The sequence below is a fragment of the Sprattus sprattus genome (genome assembly GCF_963457725.1).
Source record: "Sprattus sprattus genome assembly, chromosome: 12".
Taxonomy (NCBI): domain Eukaryota; kingdom Metazoa; phylum Chordata; class Actinopteri; order Clupeiformes; family Clupeidae; genus Sprattus; species Sprattus sprattus.
In genome coordinates this window covers 22,564,312-22,578,890 of record NC_137910.1, presented here as the reverse complement: position 1 = coordinate 22,578,890, position 14,579 = coordinate 22,564,312, and the positions used below count along the sequence as shown (strand labels likewise).

The following is a 14,579-nucleotide window of genomic DNA, read 5'->3' as shown; positions in this document are numbered from 1 at the left end:
AACTGGGCTGCAATGTGAAGTTTTTAAGTGAGATAAATGAGTGTCCCACAGACTAGTAACCTTCTTCAGACTCATGTGAGATGACCTGGTGCAACCTCAGCTGCCTGGCCGTCGTCATAGTCACCTCCCCAGGAAGTGTTCCTGACGCTTTCTCCATTCCCCCCTGCTGCAGTTGCCTCCGCTCCAGACCTTAAGCCCAGGCACTAATCACATCTCTCTGGCAGCTAAGAGGATTGTGCTCTGCCAACACGCAGATTTGCCCCACTGCCTGCTGGGAGGAGCTGCGAGGACTGAGGGTCACATGACCCCTGCTGCCCTGGGGAGCGACGGGCAGAGGTGCTGGTCGCAGCGGCTGCCCGGCATTCCCATACTGGGTAAGGGTGTGGGCTGAGGAAGTTCAGGGACAGTGCATGGGGTCAGAGCAGAGAGGTGCCAACACAGATGCCACACTAAGCCCGGGTACAACACTCTGGGACTTTAAGGGAAATACAGGATAAATATAATGAACACAGTGCCATTCAGAGGATGAGGATAATATGGGGGGTTGGGCGGAGGGATTATGATACATGTAATGCATTGTGCTGCAGTGTGCGATGGGTATTACAGCATCTTTACACATAGATGATTTCAGAGCCTTCCTCTCAGAGACAATGTCAAACGAGTCACTCTGCAGAACTAATCGCAGGGAACTCAAAACATTTGTTGATTTTTTTGTGTGCACAGGAAAAATGTGGCCATTTTCTACTCTTCCTGGTCGACTTCATGGAGTGTGGAATGGATACCATGGAAACTGTGGGCTGAAAGCTGGAGGGGTTCTGGACAAATCTGCCGTCCATCTTGTGTCTGTCTGCAACTGAGAGCCCACTGAGTTTACATCTGCTGCTTCGGAGGAGTCAAATGTATCCCTGCAGGACACAGAGCTCAATCAACAGTGTAACAATACAGAGGCATACAACTGGGCACAAACCACAACTCACAAACATGCAACTTCACCAGAACTTTAATGAGATGATTTAATGAAATGATGTCACAGTGTAAAACAGAATCCAACCCGTTTGTGCATTCCACTGAATATCTACAAAATAAGACACACAATTATTAAGATGTTAATGTTCATTAGAGGGTACAAAATAATGTCACTATTTTTTTAGGACTGTACAGATCCATTTAACAACACTGATTAAATGAAGTGGTAATGAACAGAGCCTGGGGCTTTCAGTGTTTCATAAAATAGTGAAGTCTCTCAGAAGCGTGTTTTGAAGCCAGACAGCTCCAGTTGAGGGATGTCCCTTTCTTTGGTGAAGACGGCACGGCTGATGCGACTGCTGGGGCTTCCCTCCTTACTCAGCCAGACCTTCCTGTGGAGAAAAGACCCAGGCTGCTCGGTCATGTACTACACTACCTACAATTCAGCAGTAAGATACTCATAGATGCTACACCGTCATCAGTCAATTTGGATTCTTTTTTTACCCGAGTTGGCACATACTTGTCATTGTATTCAGTGTTGAACTACTGGTGGTTCTTGCAGCGCTATCAAAGTACTTGAAAATCGAATGTTGCAATGCAATTACAAAGAGCTGCAGCGATTGGTTGTTTCATTAAATGTTTTGAAAGCAAAATTGTTGAACAAATTCTTTGCAGGCAACTTCTGAGGATTCAGGTTAAGGTTCATGTTCTGTGACATATACTGTGTGCGGACACAAATGCTACGTTGTATGACTAGACACAGTTTGCCTTCTTTCAAAATACTGTGTACATTTTTGGGAGTTTTCACCATTTACAACATTTTACAGATTGACACGTATGCCAAGTATGCAGGAGAGGTATTACTGGCTAATTTGAAACCATTAGACATCTTTAAAACCTCAAATTGAGTAAAATTCGAAGAGCATTTGAAAACCTGGGAACTCGCATTCCATCTCCAAAATTAGCATCCCTCAAATGAACCATTTGCAAGGAATCCTGAGGTCCTGAAGTGGTTTTTCTCTTGAGAATGTAACTTTTTTCCCCTTTCATAACGCCACGACCAGGCCACACAAGGCCCTCCAGATGGCCAGAATGAATACTTGCTTTCTAAAACAGATGGCTGTCCTGCAGCATTAGTTCAATCTGGTTTATTTTGGGTATAAACTTTATAAGGAGAAACAAAAGAACCCATCAGGACTACAGAAGTCAACTTGTTATATTACGGAACATCCCAAGAATATTGAATAAAGCAAACAGCACAATACCAAATTTAAATAATCACAGGCGTAATATCACTTTTTAACTAACAGCCCTTTTTGTGAGTTGTCATTCAAGTGAGCTGGATTCCAGGGGATCTGACATAATGTGGAATAATGGAGGGCTGTTAAGTGTGTGTACTGCAGGCTTGTACACACTGCAGGCTCCTGGAGAGAAGCAAAGTAAGACCTAAGAAGCAGCACACTAGTATATCTGTGCCTCATATGAGCGTCTGTGCTAAAATGCCCAGTTCTTGGAGAGAATGGTGCCCCTTTAACTCCTGCAGCTGGACCTTCACCAGAGTTTGCAATCAAATCTGCCACAGCCATCATGTGACAAACAGCTGGAGGCAGGAGCCGTGTTGCCTCCACCCTGCCTCCAGCCCAGTGTGGGGGTGGGCGGGTGAGGGTAAGGGTGAGTGGGGTCACACTGCCTGTCAGCAGCATGTAGGTCAGCCAGGACCTGAGCCGGCTTCTGTGCCTGCGCCTGTGTGCCTGTGTGCCTGGACGATTACGGCCGGGGCGTAGATTATCGCAACCTCAGAGGATCAGCTCCTCCACATGTGGCTGTCCACAGAAGCAAGGCCTGATGGGAATTCAGTGTCATGCCTCTGATTGACAGCTGCAGGGGTCGAGCGAAACCGAAGCAGAAGAGGATGTCGCCTTTTGCCAGGGCGACGACTCCATCTACTGCCCACCCGTGCCCTGCGTTGCGGCCAGGCCCAGTGAGTCTGGAGATTCAGCAGCAATTTAAGAGCTTAGTGATGTCACACAGAGCAGCACAGGCGTGCTAATCCCCTTTTATTCTCATCTTGTAAATAAAGTGCTAGTAAGAAGAAAGCTCTGCATCAATAAAAATCGTTTTAAATCTTATGCACTAAGAGTATAGCATGCACGGTTTAAGGCAGTAGCGTGCAACCCTCCCAAATTGAGGATGAGAAATACCACTCATGCTTGGACTGGACCTTTAGAGAAAGGATACATAAATGAGTTAGCCCAAGTTAAAAGCACATGACTGCAAACTGATTGGATAAGCACATGAAAAGAAGGATTGTGTGTGTGTGTTTGAGAGTGAGAGTGAGAGAGAGAGAGACAGAACCAATGTGTGAGTGAGTGAGTGATATAATGTGTAACGTAATATCCATATAAGCATGTCCATCCAGTGGGAAGAAATGTGTTTGCATGTTTCTATGTGAGTGTGTGTGTGTGTGTGTGTTTGTTTGTGTAACTGTGTGCATGTGTGTAAATCTGTGCATGAGTATGTGTACGGATTGTGCTAAGCATCGATTAATCCAAGTTTCAAGTGTAAACACCCACACGATTCCACCCACCTACTCATGATCGTAGGAAGTGTGAGCGTTATCAAAGGGAGCCGTGTTTGTGTGTGTGTGTGTGTGTGTGTGTGTGTGTGTGTGTGAGCATAGTGAAGAAGCAGAAACCTGGCAACGCGTCACTACGGCACCATTTCTTTTTTGTGAGAGCACTACACCACTCCACATAGCATTTAAGGCTCAATACCATGCACCGAAGCACACAGTTTGGATCACAGCATGACAAGCACCCCATACTGCTCTGAGACCAGGGGCAGACAGACAAAGCCCTCTAGTAGGGTGGGCACCCCTGCGACTCCCAAACAATTATTAAAGCAGCATGACGGCTGCATGGAGTTGGGATGCAGTGCATTAGAGAGCCAGTGTGGCCCAGTGCATAGATGATCTTGCTGCATTACCACACACACGTACACACGCGTACACACACACACACACACACACACACACACACACACACACACTTAGGACATGGCTAAGAGGGATTACAGGACAGACTCCAGGCCATCTGCGCCACAGAGCCCAACAGGCTAGCCACACACACACACACACACACACACACACACGCACACTTCTCAACCACTCTTTACCAACTGCTGTCCTCCCTTCTTCCCTATCTTTCTCTTGGCCCTAACACACCAATCAGCTTCCTCTCCTCTCCTCTTTTCTCTTATCTCTTCCTCCATCCCTCACTTCAAATATCGGCTCTTTTCCCTCATTCCTTGTTTTGTTCGTGCATCGTTTCTTACTGTTTTTTTTTGGGTCATCCATTAAATCTCTATACAGCTTGCCTTCCCTCCCTGTCTCATCTCTCTCTCTATCTCTTTCTCTCTCAGCCTGTCAATGTGTCTCTCCTTCCTCCGCCTGCTGTGTTGCCTGAGTGTGATGTGGGTCAGGGGGCTCCTGGGAGAGTGGCGGTGCTAAAATAGAGTCGTGTGGGCAGCAGGTCGCCTCCCTCAGTGCGGCAGGCAGCAAACCCAGAAAACTCACAAATCAGCCCCCCGAGCGATACCACTACTGCCAAGAAACACGCATGCTTCTGAGAGGGATAGAGAGAGAGAGAGAATCATTCTTACTGCTTATGGCATAACATAGACTCCTCTTTCCCATCATTAACACTGACCTCTTTGACATGTATGTGTCTGTGGTGTGTGTGTTAATTACCCGGGCAGGCAAATGGAATTAATGCCACCGGCTAGGTACGTAATGAAGGCATAAATACACCTGTAAGTGTTTCAGAGACTGCTCACTGACTGAGGCAAATTACCTCCTCATGTGTGGAGCTGTTGGCTCTACAAACATAGTTCCTGATTGCATATGGAATTGTAACAAAATGTGTTTATCTTGAAAGTATAATACTACCTACCAGGAAAGTGTACCCTACAAACTCACAATACACACCCAGAGTAAGTTACCTGAACACAAATACTAAATACTGGTATCCCACTATTCCCACATACAAATGAAGAAGCTTATACAGAAGCCTTCACTGGCCTCTTGATACATCTTGACTGTACTGAACATTCAAGATAACTTCAATGCAATGCTGTTTGCTTAAATGGACATAATGCGACAAGACATACCCTTAAATCAACCCAAAACAGCATTTGAGTTATGGGATCATTAAAAATGAATCACTCATAGGCAAATGATAGGTGGTGATGGCCTCAAGTGAAAAGCAGAATACATATCAGTAGACTAAGAGCAGAAAAAACATGAAAGTGAAAAATGCTTAACAACTATCCCCACCAGGTCTGCCCCATGTATAATGGCATTAGTTGCTTGAAATAGTGTCCTCATTGCCGGGAAAAATCACAACTACTGTGACGGCCCTGGAGTCTCCCCTGTCAGGTCACTCTGTGTGGAAGGCGGCCTTTGTTCTAAGAAAGTCTGTAAATGTAATCTTGGGCATTTTCATGAGGGCCTCCTTTCTTTTTCCTCTCCAGTGCGGAGGGTTATAACTCCCATGCTAACCGGTGAAGCCAAAATAAACCCATATATAGATATGTGATATATGAGAGTCAGTGCAGACACGCATGCATACTATATTGAAACACATAAATATTAATGAGCGGTAATGGGTTCATGTCATGGGCACTTCATATGGGTTTTGTGGAAGTTGGAAGCAACAGCAAGTGCAACAGCAAGTGCAACACATTGCACCCCAAAATGAACACATGCCTGTTTGAGCAGCACACTGGCCCTACACTGCAGCTGAATGTGGCACAGAAGGTTATCTACTTTTAATATCCCATAAATCATCTGGGCGCAGGAGGAGGACTAGCAAATGCATCTGAAGAGGGAACTAAGCTAGAATGCAACCCTTAGGACAGCAACAGCGGATATCACAAGGACATCTCAAATTATTTAAAATTTGTAAACGTGAATATAGACTTTTTAGATACCACTGTCTTTTTACCGTTACTGTGCCACATTAGAATCCACAAAAACTCACAAATCAGCCCCCCGAGCGATACCACTACTGCCAAGAAACACGCATGCTTCTGAGAGGGATAGAGAGAGAGAGAGAATCATTCTTACTGCTTATGGCATAACATAGACTCCTCTTTCCCATCATTAACACTGACCTCTTTGACATGTATGTGTCTGTGGTGTGTGTGTTAATTACCCGGGCAGGCAAATGGAATTAATGCCACCGGCTAGGTACGTAATGAAGGCATAAATACACCTGTAAGTGTTTCAGAGACTGCTCACTGACTGAGGCAAATTACCTCCTCATGTGTGGAGCTGTTGGCTCTACAAACATAGTTCCTGATTGCATATGGAATTGTAACAAAATGTGTTTATCTTGAAAGTATAATACTACCTACCAGGAAAGTGTACCCTACAAACTCACAATACACACCCAGAGTAAGTTACCTGAACACAAATACTAAATACTGGTATCCCACTATTCCCACATACAAATGAAGAAGCTTATACAGAAGCCTTCACTGGCCTCTTGATACATCTTGACTGTACTGAACATTCAAGATAACTTCAATGCAATGCTGTTTGCTTAAATGGACATAATGCGACAAGACATACCCTTAAATCAACCCAAAACAGCATTTGAGTTATGGGATCATTAAAAATGAATCACTCATAGGCAAATGATAGGTGGTGATGGCCTCAAGTGAAAAGCAGAATACATATCAGTAGACTAAGAGCAGAAAAAACATGAAAGTGAAAAATGCTTAACAACTATCCCCACCAGGTCTGCCCCATGTATAATGGCATTAGTTGCTTGAAATAGTGTCCTCATTGCCGGGAAAAATCACAACTACTGTGACGGCCCTGGAGTCTCCCCTGTCAGGTCACTCTGTGTGGAAGGCGGCCTTTGTTCTAAGAAAGTCTGTAAATGTAATCTTGGGCATTTTCATGAGGGCCTCCTTTCTTTTTCCTCTCCAGTGCGGAGGGTTATAACTCCCATGCTAACCGGTGAAGCCAAAATAAACCCATATATAGATATGTGATATATGAGAGTCAGTGCAGACACGCATGCATACTATATTGAAACACATAAATATTAATGAGCGGTAATGGGTTCATGTCATGGGCACTTCATATGGGTTTTGTGGAAGTTGGAAGCAACAGCAAGTGCAACAGCAAGTGCAACACATTGCACCCCAAAATGAACACATGCCTGTTTGAGCAGCACACTGGCCCTACACTGCAGCTGAATGTGGCACAGAAGGTTATCTACTTTTAATATCCCATAAATCATCTGGGCGCAGGAGGAGGACTAGCAAATGCATCTGAAGAGGGAACTAAGCTAGAATGCAACCCTTAGGACAGCAACAGCGGATATCACAAGGACATCTCAAATTATTTAAAATTTGTAAACGTGAATATAGACTTTTTAGATACCACTGTCTTTTTACCGTTACTGTGCCACATTAGAATCCACAAAATCACAAACATGGTTTCAGAATGACAGGCGGTGTCAGAGCGCAAACGTTACAGTTCATTTAAAACAGTCAAACCATCTTAGCCAAGCCTCCCTGTTTTGCATGAGCTTACTGGCTATCTTAATATCAAAAAGGCAAACACTGCATACCATCCAGCACTGTGCATTTAATGTGAGTGACACTGTTTACCATCCAGCAGCATACCTTTACTGTGAGTGACACTAACATCCAGTACCATACATTTACTGTGGGAGTGACCTGCAAGACCTGCTGTACTGTGTAAAACCTGTGTAAAACCCACTTGTGTGTGGCTTGCATCCTCCCTCTGTTTAGTGGTTTGGCCTTATGTCAGATACTCAGATCCCCCTGTCTATCACCTGATGGTGCCTCAAGGACTTCAATGTATGCAGCAGCTCTGATGTCATCTAATGGAGTCCACTCCGATGACATCATCACATCTGTGGGTGAGATGTGCCCAGGGGATGTGGGCAGAAGCCTCCCCTCTCATAGATCACCCAGCAGAAACCCTCTCGGCTGAAACGTTCTCAGGGGTGAATACGAGCCGTTTTGGCATCGCCGACAGAGCTGGCTGATGCATTACCCAGATGAATGTGCCATAAAAAAGTCAGTCTTCAGACAGGAGATAGGATGATGCAACATCAGAGACAGAAGCAATGACGCCAGACTGTAACTCTCATAATGACAGAACAGACTGGACAGAGTAACCATGACGGGAAGACTTACTAAGACTTACAGCCAGCCTCTGATTAAGGCTAAAGGAGCACTGAAGATGAAAACTAATATGCAGGCATATGACTGTACATAGATAATAACTCAATAGTCTGGTGTTAAATTGTTGAGGGTGAGGTGGGCTTTAATGTTGATACACCGTCTTTTTACCCGTTTGGGTGGAAAGATGTACAGATGATAGTAAAGACTGCCACCTGCTGGTCTAAAGTGGATATTAAACCCTTGTGTGTTGGTGAATTCAACATCTCTCACTACAGTAATCGCTTTGCAGACAAAATAACACAGTATTAAGGTGGGGATGAAGATTCATTAGGATACATTTCCCAAAAAAAAGTAAGATGCACACCAACATTAACACGTTTCTAGCCCTGGCTAAAACACAACACAGGTCTCACCTGCAATACAACACCAGGACTATGGCAATGGACTCCTTATGGAGATAGAAAGGCATGTTGGTGGTGAATTAATGTTTATTTATAATATCAATGAATGGCTAGAAGGTGCTCAACTCAGTATTGTATATTGGTAATAATGCACAACTTGAACTAACAACTCTCTCTCACAAACAATTACGAACTGCATTACATTGCCAGAACTCTCAAACTATCAAAGAGTGGGAAAGACTCACATCTCTATGATCTTGTCTTTGGGTCCTTGGACCTGTCCCACCACTGTCCCTTTATTGGTGTTCTTCACCCAGCCAACACAACCCAGGCTAAGACCCTCCTTCTCTGTGTACTGAGCTCACAAAACACACACACACACACACACACACACACACACAAACACAGAGAGAGAGAGAGAGAGAGAGAAAGAAAGAGGAAAAAAGAACACGAGAATAAGCACATTTACTTTACAATAAGAGAAATGATTAAATTAAAATACAGAAAGTGTGTTTCAGCGGTAAGCCACTTACCATTCGGAAACAAACACCTAAATAAAAAATAATACATATTGTTGTGATTTGTCATCAAAATACAACCATTCACAACAGAAGTTGTTTGTGTTCATATGAGAATTGAGTACAAAAGAACAGTAAAACATTCTATATAGAGTCTAATGACCAGAAGGGTTATGAACAGCATGCAAACTCAACATTTATAAAATATCAACCCAATGCAGATATTCTGGTCCTTTACTTTATTTTATGCAAGCAACTCTGTATGTTTGCATGACACGGACAAGGAACAAGCATGCTGCATGTTTAAATGTTGAAGTGAGATCATTACTCATTTACAAATAGGGGGACATCAGTAGAACCTCAAACAGTATCATGACCTATCCGGCTGCATACTTTTCTAGGCTGTATACTTCTCTAAGACTTTATTTATAGCGCCTGCAAAGCTGGCTGCCATTTACACATTATAATCTGTGCATTCCACAAGTGCTGCTGCTCATGAGAAGCCTACATAGCCTTACCTTGAACATAGCCGTGTATCTCAAAATCTACGGAGCACAGACCTGAAGACATCGTGAGCTGTGGAAAAGCCTGCAGGGGCTGAGAGGGGTGTGTATCCAGTTACAGCTGCCACTGGATGGGCTGCGAGCTATTTTTAAGAGAAATGTACGCCATCAAGAAACCAATGATCCACTTTGGCAAACCGTACAACCAAGATGATACAGCAGCTTTTTTATATTATAAATCTGTGCTTAAGGTTATGTGAAACAGATGGCGTTTCGCATGGGAAAACATAACCTCAGAACCAGCTGGTCATTGACACTGTCTGATCAACTCTTTTATAAAGATACTGTAGGCCTATATAATGTGCTTTTTGTGTTTCTGTATTGCAAATTAGCATGTTGACACTAAAGTATGGCACTGCATGTGAGTTTTAAAGAGAAAGAAGCACCATCCAGAGATGCATGTCAGGAAGAGCATAGGAAAAACAACCTAGTGTCTAGTTAAGGGGTGTCTGGTGTACCAGTGACACAGCAAATGGTCTTTGAGGCTCACCCTGCTCATTGTCCTTTTTATAATGACTGTGTAGCTGTACATTATTCTCTTATGATTAAATTATTACGCAGGTACCTACCATAACACAACAATAATTGAGACCATTTATAATTCTATGTTACCATCAATGCTATCTACACAATCTTTTGACACTGAAAAGCTGGCAGCAAAGAGAAAATGCTTAGCTTTCGTTGTCAAGTTATCAAAGTTTAACTAACCAACTAATCAATATCCATGTAAGTTTGTATAAAGCCTCTCACCAAAAATAAAATGATGACACTAAATGTCCACTAGAGGGTGTGAAGTATTTTGAAGAGGGCAGGCAGACAACTTTATTGCTAGAAAGCTAGAAATGCTTCAGTTTTCATTCATTAATTAAATTATAAAGTAATTCACTCATTTATTCTCTTTCATCTATTCGCTTTTTTAAATTTGTTGTATTACAGTGTCACAAGAGCCAATTTAACTCAAACCTATCTAACCAAGTTAGCCCCCCCAATTAACACTGGCTGTGTTTGTTGCATAGCTAAAATAATAGTACCCCATTCTAGCTTTTAGCCCTTTCAAGCTTTGAAAATGATTGGCCCTCAAAAAATTGGATGATGCCATACAGGTGTTTGACTTGGTTCCCAAGACCAATGCCTTGCAGGAATCAGACCATGCCTGATAGCTAGATGAGGCAGTTCAGCGGGAACACATTTAATAACAAATATTCAGCAAATGCAAACAAAGAAATGCAATATATTTACAATAATTGACATACTGAAATAAGCTAATATGGCAATGATGAAATTATTTTTCTTTTTATAGAGCTAAACACTGTCACATAGTTGTACTGTTGTACTGTACACGTGCCTGTTAAAGGGTCAGAGGCTCCACTGGGTATGCTGTAGCCATTTTACCGTGCCAGTCTCCACTCCTTCCTCTCTGTTTCTCGTCTCCATCTGCTCACTGTTTACTGCTGGGTGCTGAGTTTTAAGCCAAGGCCCTGATGGAGAAGACTAGTGAGGTCAGACTCCCCAGACCTCAAGGTTCAGCTTGGACAGACAATCAGGGAAATAGCACGTGCCCAGAGCAGAGGAGTAGACATCGCCACTGACAAGCTGGCAACACTATCTAATCCATGGAGGATTACACTCATAGGGAGCATGCTCTGTCACCACACACCCACACACCCACACACACATGCGAGCACATGCACACACAAACACAGATACACAAGTATACACTCACGGGCACATGCACACAAATAAACACAGAAAGCACAGACTCAAACACACACGCACACACAGACCGCCGCATGCACCAACGCACTCAAGCTCACTTCATCATCACCACATGCATGCACACACTCACATGGACACACACACTAAAGCACCACCATATGCATGAATGCATGCAAGCGCAAGCACACACACACACACACACACACACACACACAGTCATGTACACACACTATACACACACAGCTAGTCAGTTATTCAGTTCACCTGATGCACTAACGCATGTGCTTCCCTGGAGGCAGAAATTAGTGAGGTTCAACGGCTCCCAAAAATAATGCTCAAATTCCTCCTCTTCCCTCCAGAGTCACGTCTCATTAAAGGCCCTTTATTCGAGCTGGACAGAGAGCTTTGCAAAAATCCTCCACTAAAATGTCTCATTTGTTTTTCAATCAGCGGATGTTTGGCACGGAGTCCTTCTTGCCTAACGAAGCGTCGTTGAAAACAGCTATAATTATAGTTAATGAATATGAGCATGTTGTTAATAAATAAATATAATTTGGGTTTGAAATTAGGAACCTGGCCTGAGTCCAAGTGCAAAGAATTTGATGTGGTCAGATTACATAAGTAATATTAGAGTGAGACACCCAATGTTTCAGCTCCAGTAGTTCGGCAGGGATCCTGGGTGGCTCTGAGTTACTAAACTGACACAGCTGTAAAGGGCATCGCTGCCGCTCTCAGCATCTGCTGGGATTCAGCTCTGGGGAGGCACAGACGTCTCTCAACAACAGTCCTGAGTCTGCAGCACACCAAACATGCCGACGGGACGGACTAATACACAAATATGTGACAACACACGGAACATAAAAACAAACACAGAGGCACAACGTGGACATAAACATGGAGACTTGTGCCAACACATGGAGGAGGAGATGCTTCATCACGCACACTGTTCCCCTCAGTCTTGTTCTCTCTACACCTGCTACCCCCAACACCCCTCTCCCCACACACACACACAAACACACAGACACACAGACACACACACACACACACACACACACACACACACACACACACACACACACACACTCACACACACACACACACACTCACACACACGGTTAGAAGGATGCCAGCTGGGAATCTTATGTGTTATGTGTGTTGACTTGCACAAAGGAAATACTGTGGAACATAAACAGTCTATTGGAATGTGGATCATTAACAGCCACACCCCCCTCCTCCCCTCCAAGCCTCCAACATCTCCAACTGTCCCCTCATGACACTGAGATGACAACTATTTTACAAACTTGCTAAATTGGGAATTGTTGGAAAACGAGACAGAGATGGAGTGGTGATATAATCTCGTCTCTGCCGCTGTTCACACATGACTGACTTTTCTGTTTGGTGAAGCGGCGTCTCAGCGAGTCTGGGCTGGGCTGGGCCGGGCCTGGGTTTTTAGGTCGCTGTGTTCTCTTGGTGTCTGTGAAACATGTCGAGTGTTGTTTGGCAAGCGGGGCCGGCAATGGCGGCGATGCCGGGGCGATCCCTCGGGCCTCGTCAGGCCTGTGTTCGCCACGTGGATCAGAGAGGCGTGCATCTCCGCTGAGCTGCTGGCCAACACGTCGGCCTCTGCTAGCGAAATATCACAGATGCCCCCACACACAGATATACTCACACACACAAACACACACACACACACACACACACACACACACACACTCACACACACACACACACACACACACACAAACACATCTGCAGGCACTCGCGTACACACAGACTTACACTCAAGTACAAAAACATGTAAACACAGAAACATGTAAACAAAAACAGACACTGACACAATTACGTGCATTGCCTTGGGACTGACATACACACAAACACACACACACACGTACACACACACACACCTTTATATGACAATCACTGAGCTTAAACCTGTCCATTAAATGCCGTGTATTACTTCTGATTAAATAGCTTGGTCGTATTGGAGTCATGGCTGACATCAAGGACTGGTCTGTGTTTGTATGCATGCATGTGTGTGTGTGGGGGGGGGACTGTTACAGCATGTCACATACAGCTTACTGCGTGTCTGTTGATGTTATGCCAACTGCCCTTTCATAAAAAAGGCAAAGGTCACAGAGTTCACTGTACACATCCCATAGTTCTGCACAAGGATGTCATCACTGCCTAACATGCTGTGATGTCAGACAGCACCTGAGGCATTGTGGGAACGGGGCTAGCTGTACTGAGCCAGAGACCACATGACCAGACCACACCACATCCCCCACTCCCTCAACGCAGCTGATATAATCAGGTCAGTGCTGGTCATCTATTTTATAACCACAATTAAAAAAAATGCCTTTGCAAAAACTATGCATAATTTAAAATCTGCCATCCATATTTCATTGTTTTCAATATTCCCAGGTGTTTTTACCATGTATGTTGACTTTAAAAATTGACTTATTTCGATGCATTGTCTACACAGATCAGTTCAACTGCTTGGAAAATGTGACCACAGTTGAAACCGCTGTCTATGAAATATATATAAGCGACTACACTGGATGCTTGCAGAACTCAACTATAAATATCTGTCTAAAATATATATTGTCAGATACTTTAAGTTTAAAAGATAGTTACATGGGAAATGTAAAAGGAATACTAAATGCAAAAGAAATACACAATCATTCTAAAAATAAGATGATGTCTGGATTTTATATAATTGAAATATGACTTCCATTAATTAAGCAGCCCAATAAAACTTCACTTCACTGGTGGGTCAGTGGCCAGTAGGTGTCACTAAAGACAGAAAGAGAGAGACATCTCCAATTACTGTCCACTTGCATAACAAGGGCAACTGTAGTTCTATGGATGAGCGAACTGTGAACGTAGTCAAAGTTCTATTTCATGTTCGTAAGCAGAGTCATGAAGTCCTGGTGGCCCCCTGATGATAGATAACCACAGATGGGCCTATTAAATGAACAAAGCAAAGTGAAACACAGTGACTATGTCTGAACTACAAGCTCATGCATGTAAACGCTAATATACACAATCCTTTTCCTTCCTGCAAGTCTCTCCTATCACCATCACAGCAATTAAGCCCACTGGCTTACACAGATATGATAGCCAAACTATGATCATCATGAGCCAAACTATAATCATCATGATCCACTTCTATGGTGATGTATATCTGC

At 43.8% G+C, this 14,579-nt stretch overlaps 1 protein-coding gene across 1 annotated transcript; it reads right to left on the bottom strand.

Moving 5' to 3' along the window:
- Positions 1 to 982: 982 nt before the first annotated feature.
- LOC308373482 (acylphosphatase-2-like) lies at positions 983 to 9,721 on the bottom strand. Its single transcript, XM_080849027.1, has 4 exons — positions 9,631 to 9,721; positions 9,128 to 9,144; positions 8,840 to 8,949; positions 983 to 1,358 (listed from the first exon to the last, which is right to left on the bottom strand). Exons 1-4 carry the CDS (start codon positions 9,680 to 9,682, stop codon positions 1,244 to 1,246), a joined length of 294 nt encoding a protein of 97 aa, XP_080705153.1. The 5' UTR covers positions 9,683 to 9,721; the 3' UTR covers positions 983 to 1,243.
- Positions 9,722 to 14,579: the final 4,858 nt, after the last annotated feature.

Excerpts from the sequence above, each read along its gene's own strand:
- LOC308373482 (XM_080849027.1), bottom strand. The coding sequence starts at position 9,682 with ATGTCTTCAGGTCTGTGCTCCGTAGATTTTGAGATACACGGCTATGTT. Across the intron at positions 1,359-8,839 it reads AAAGACAAGATCATAGAGAT|GAAGGTCTGGCTGAGTAAGG; the intron begins GTGAGTCTTTCC and ends TTTTCTCCACAG.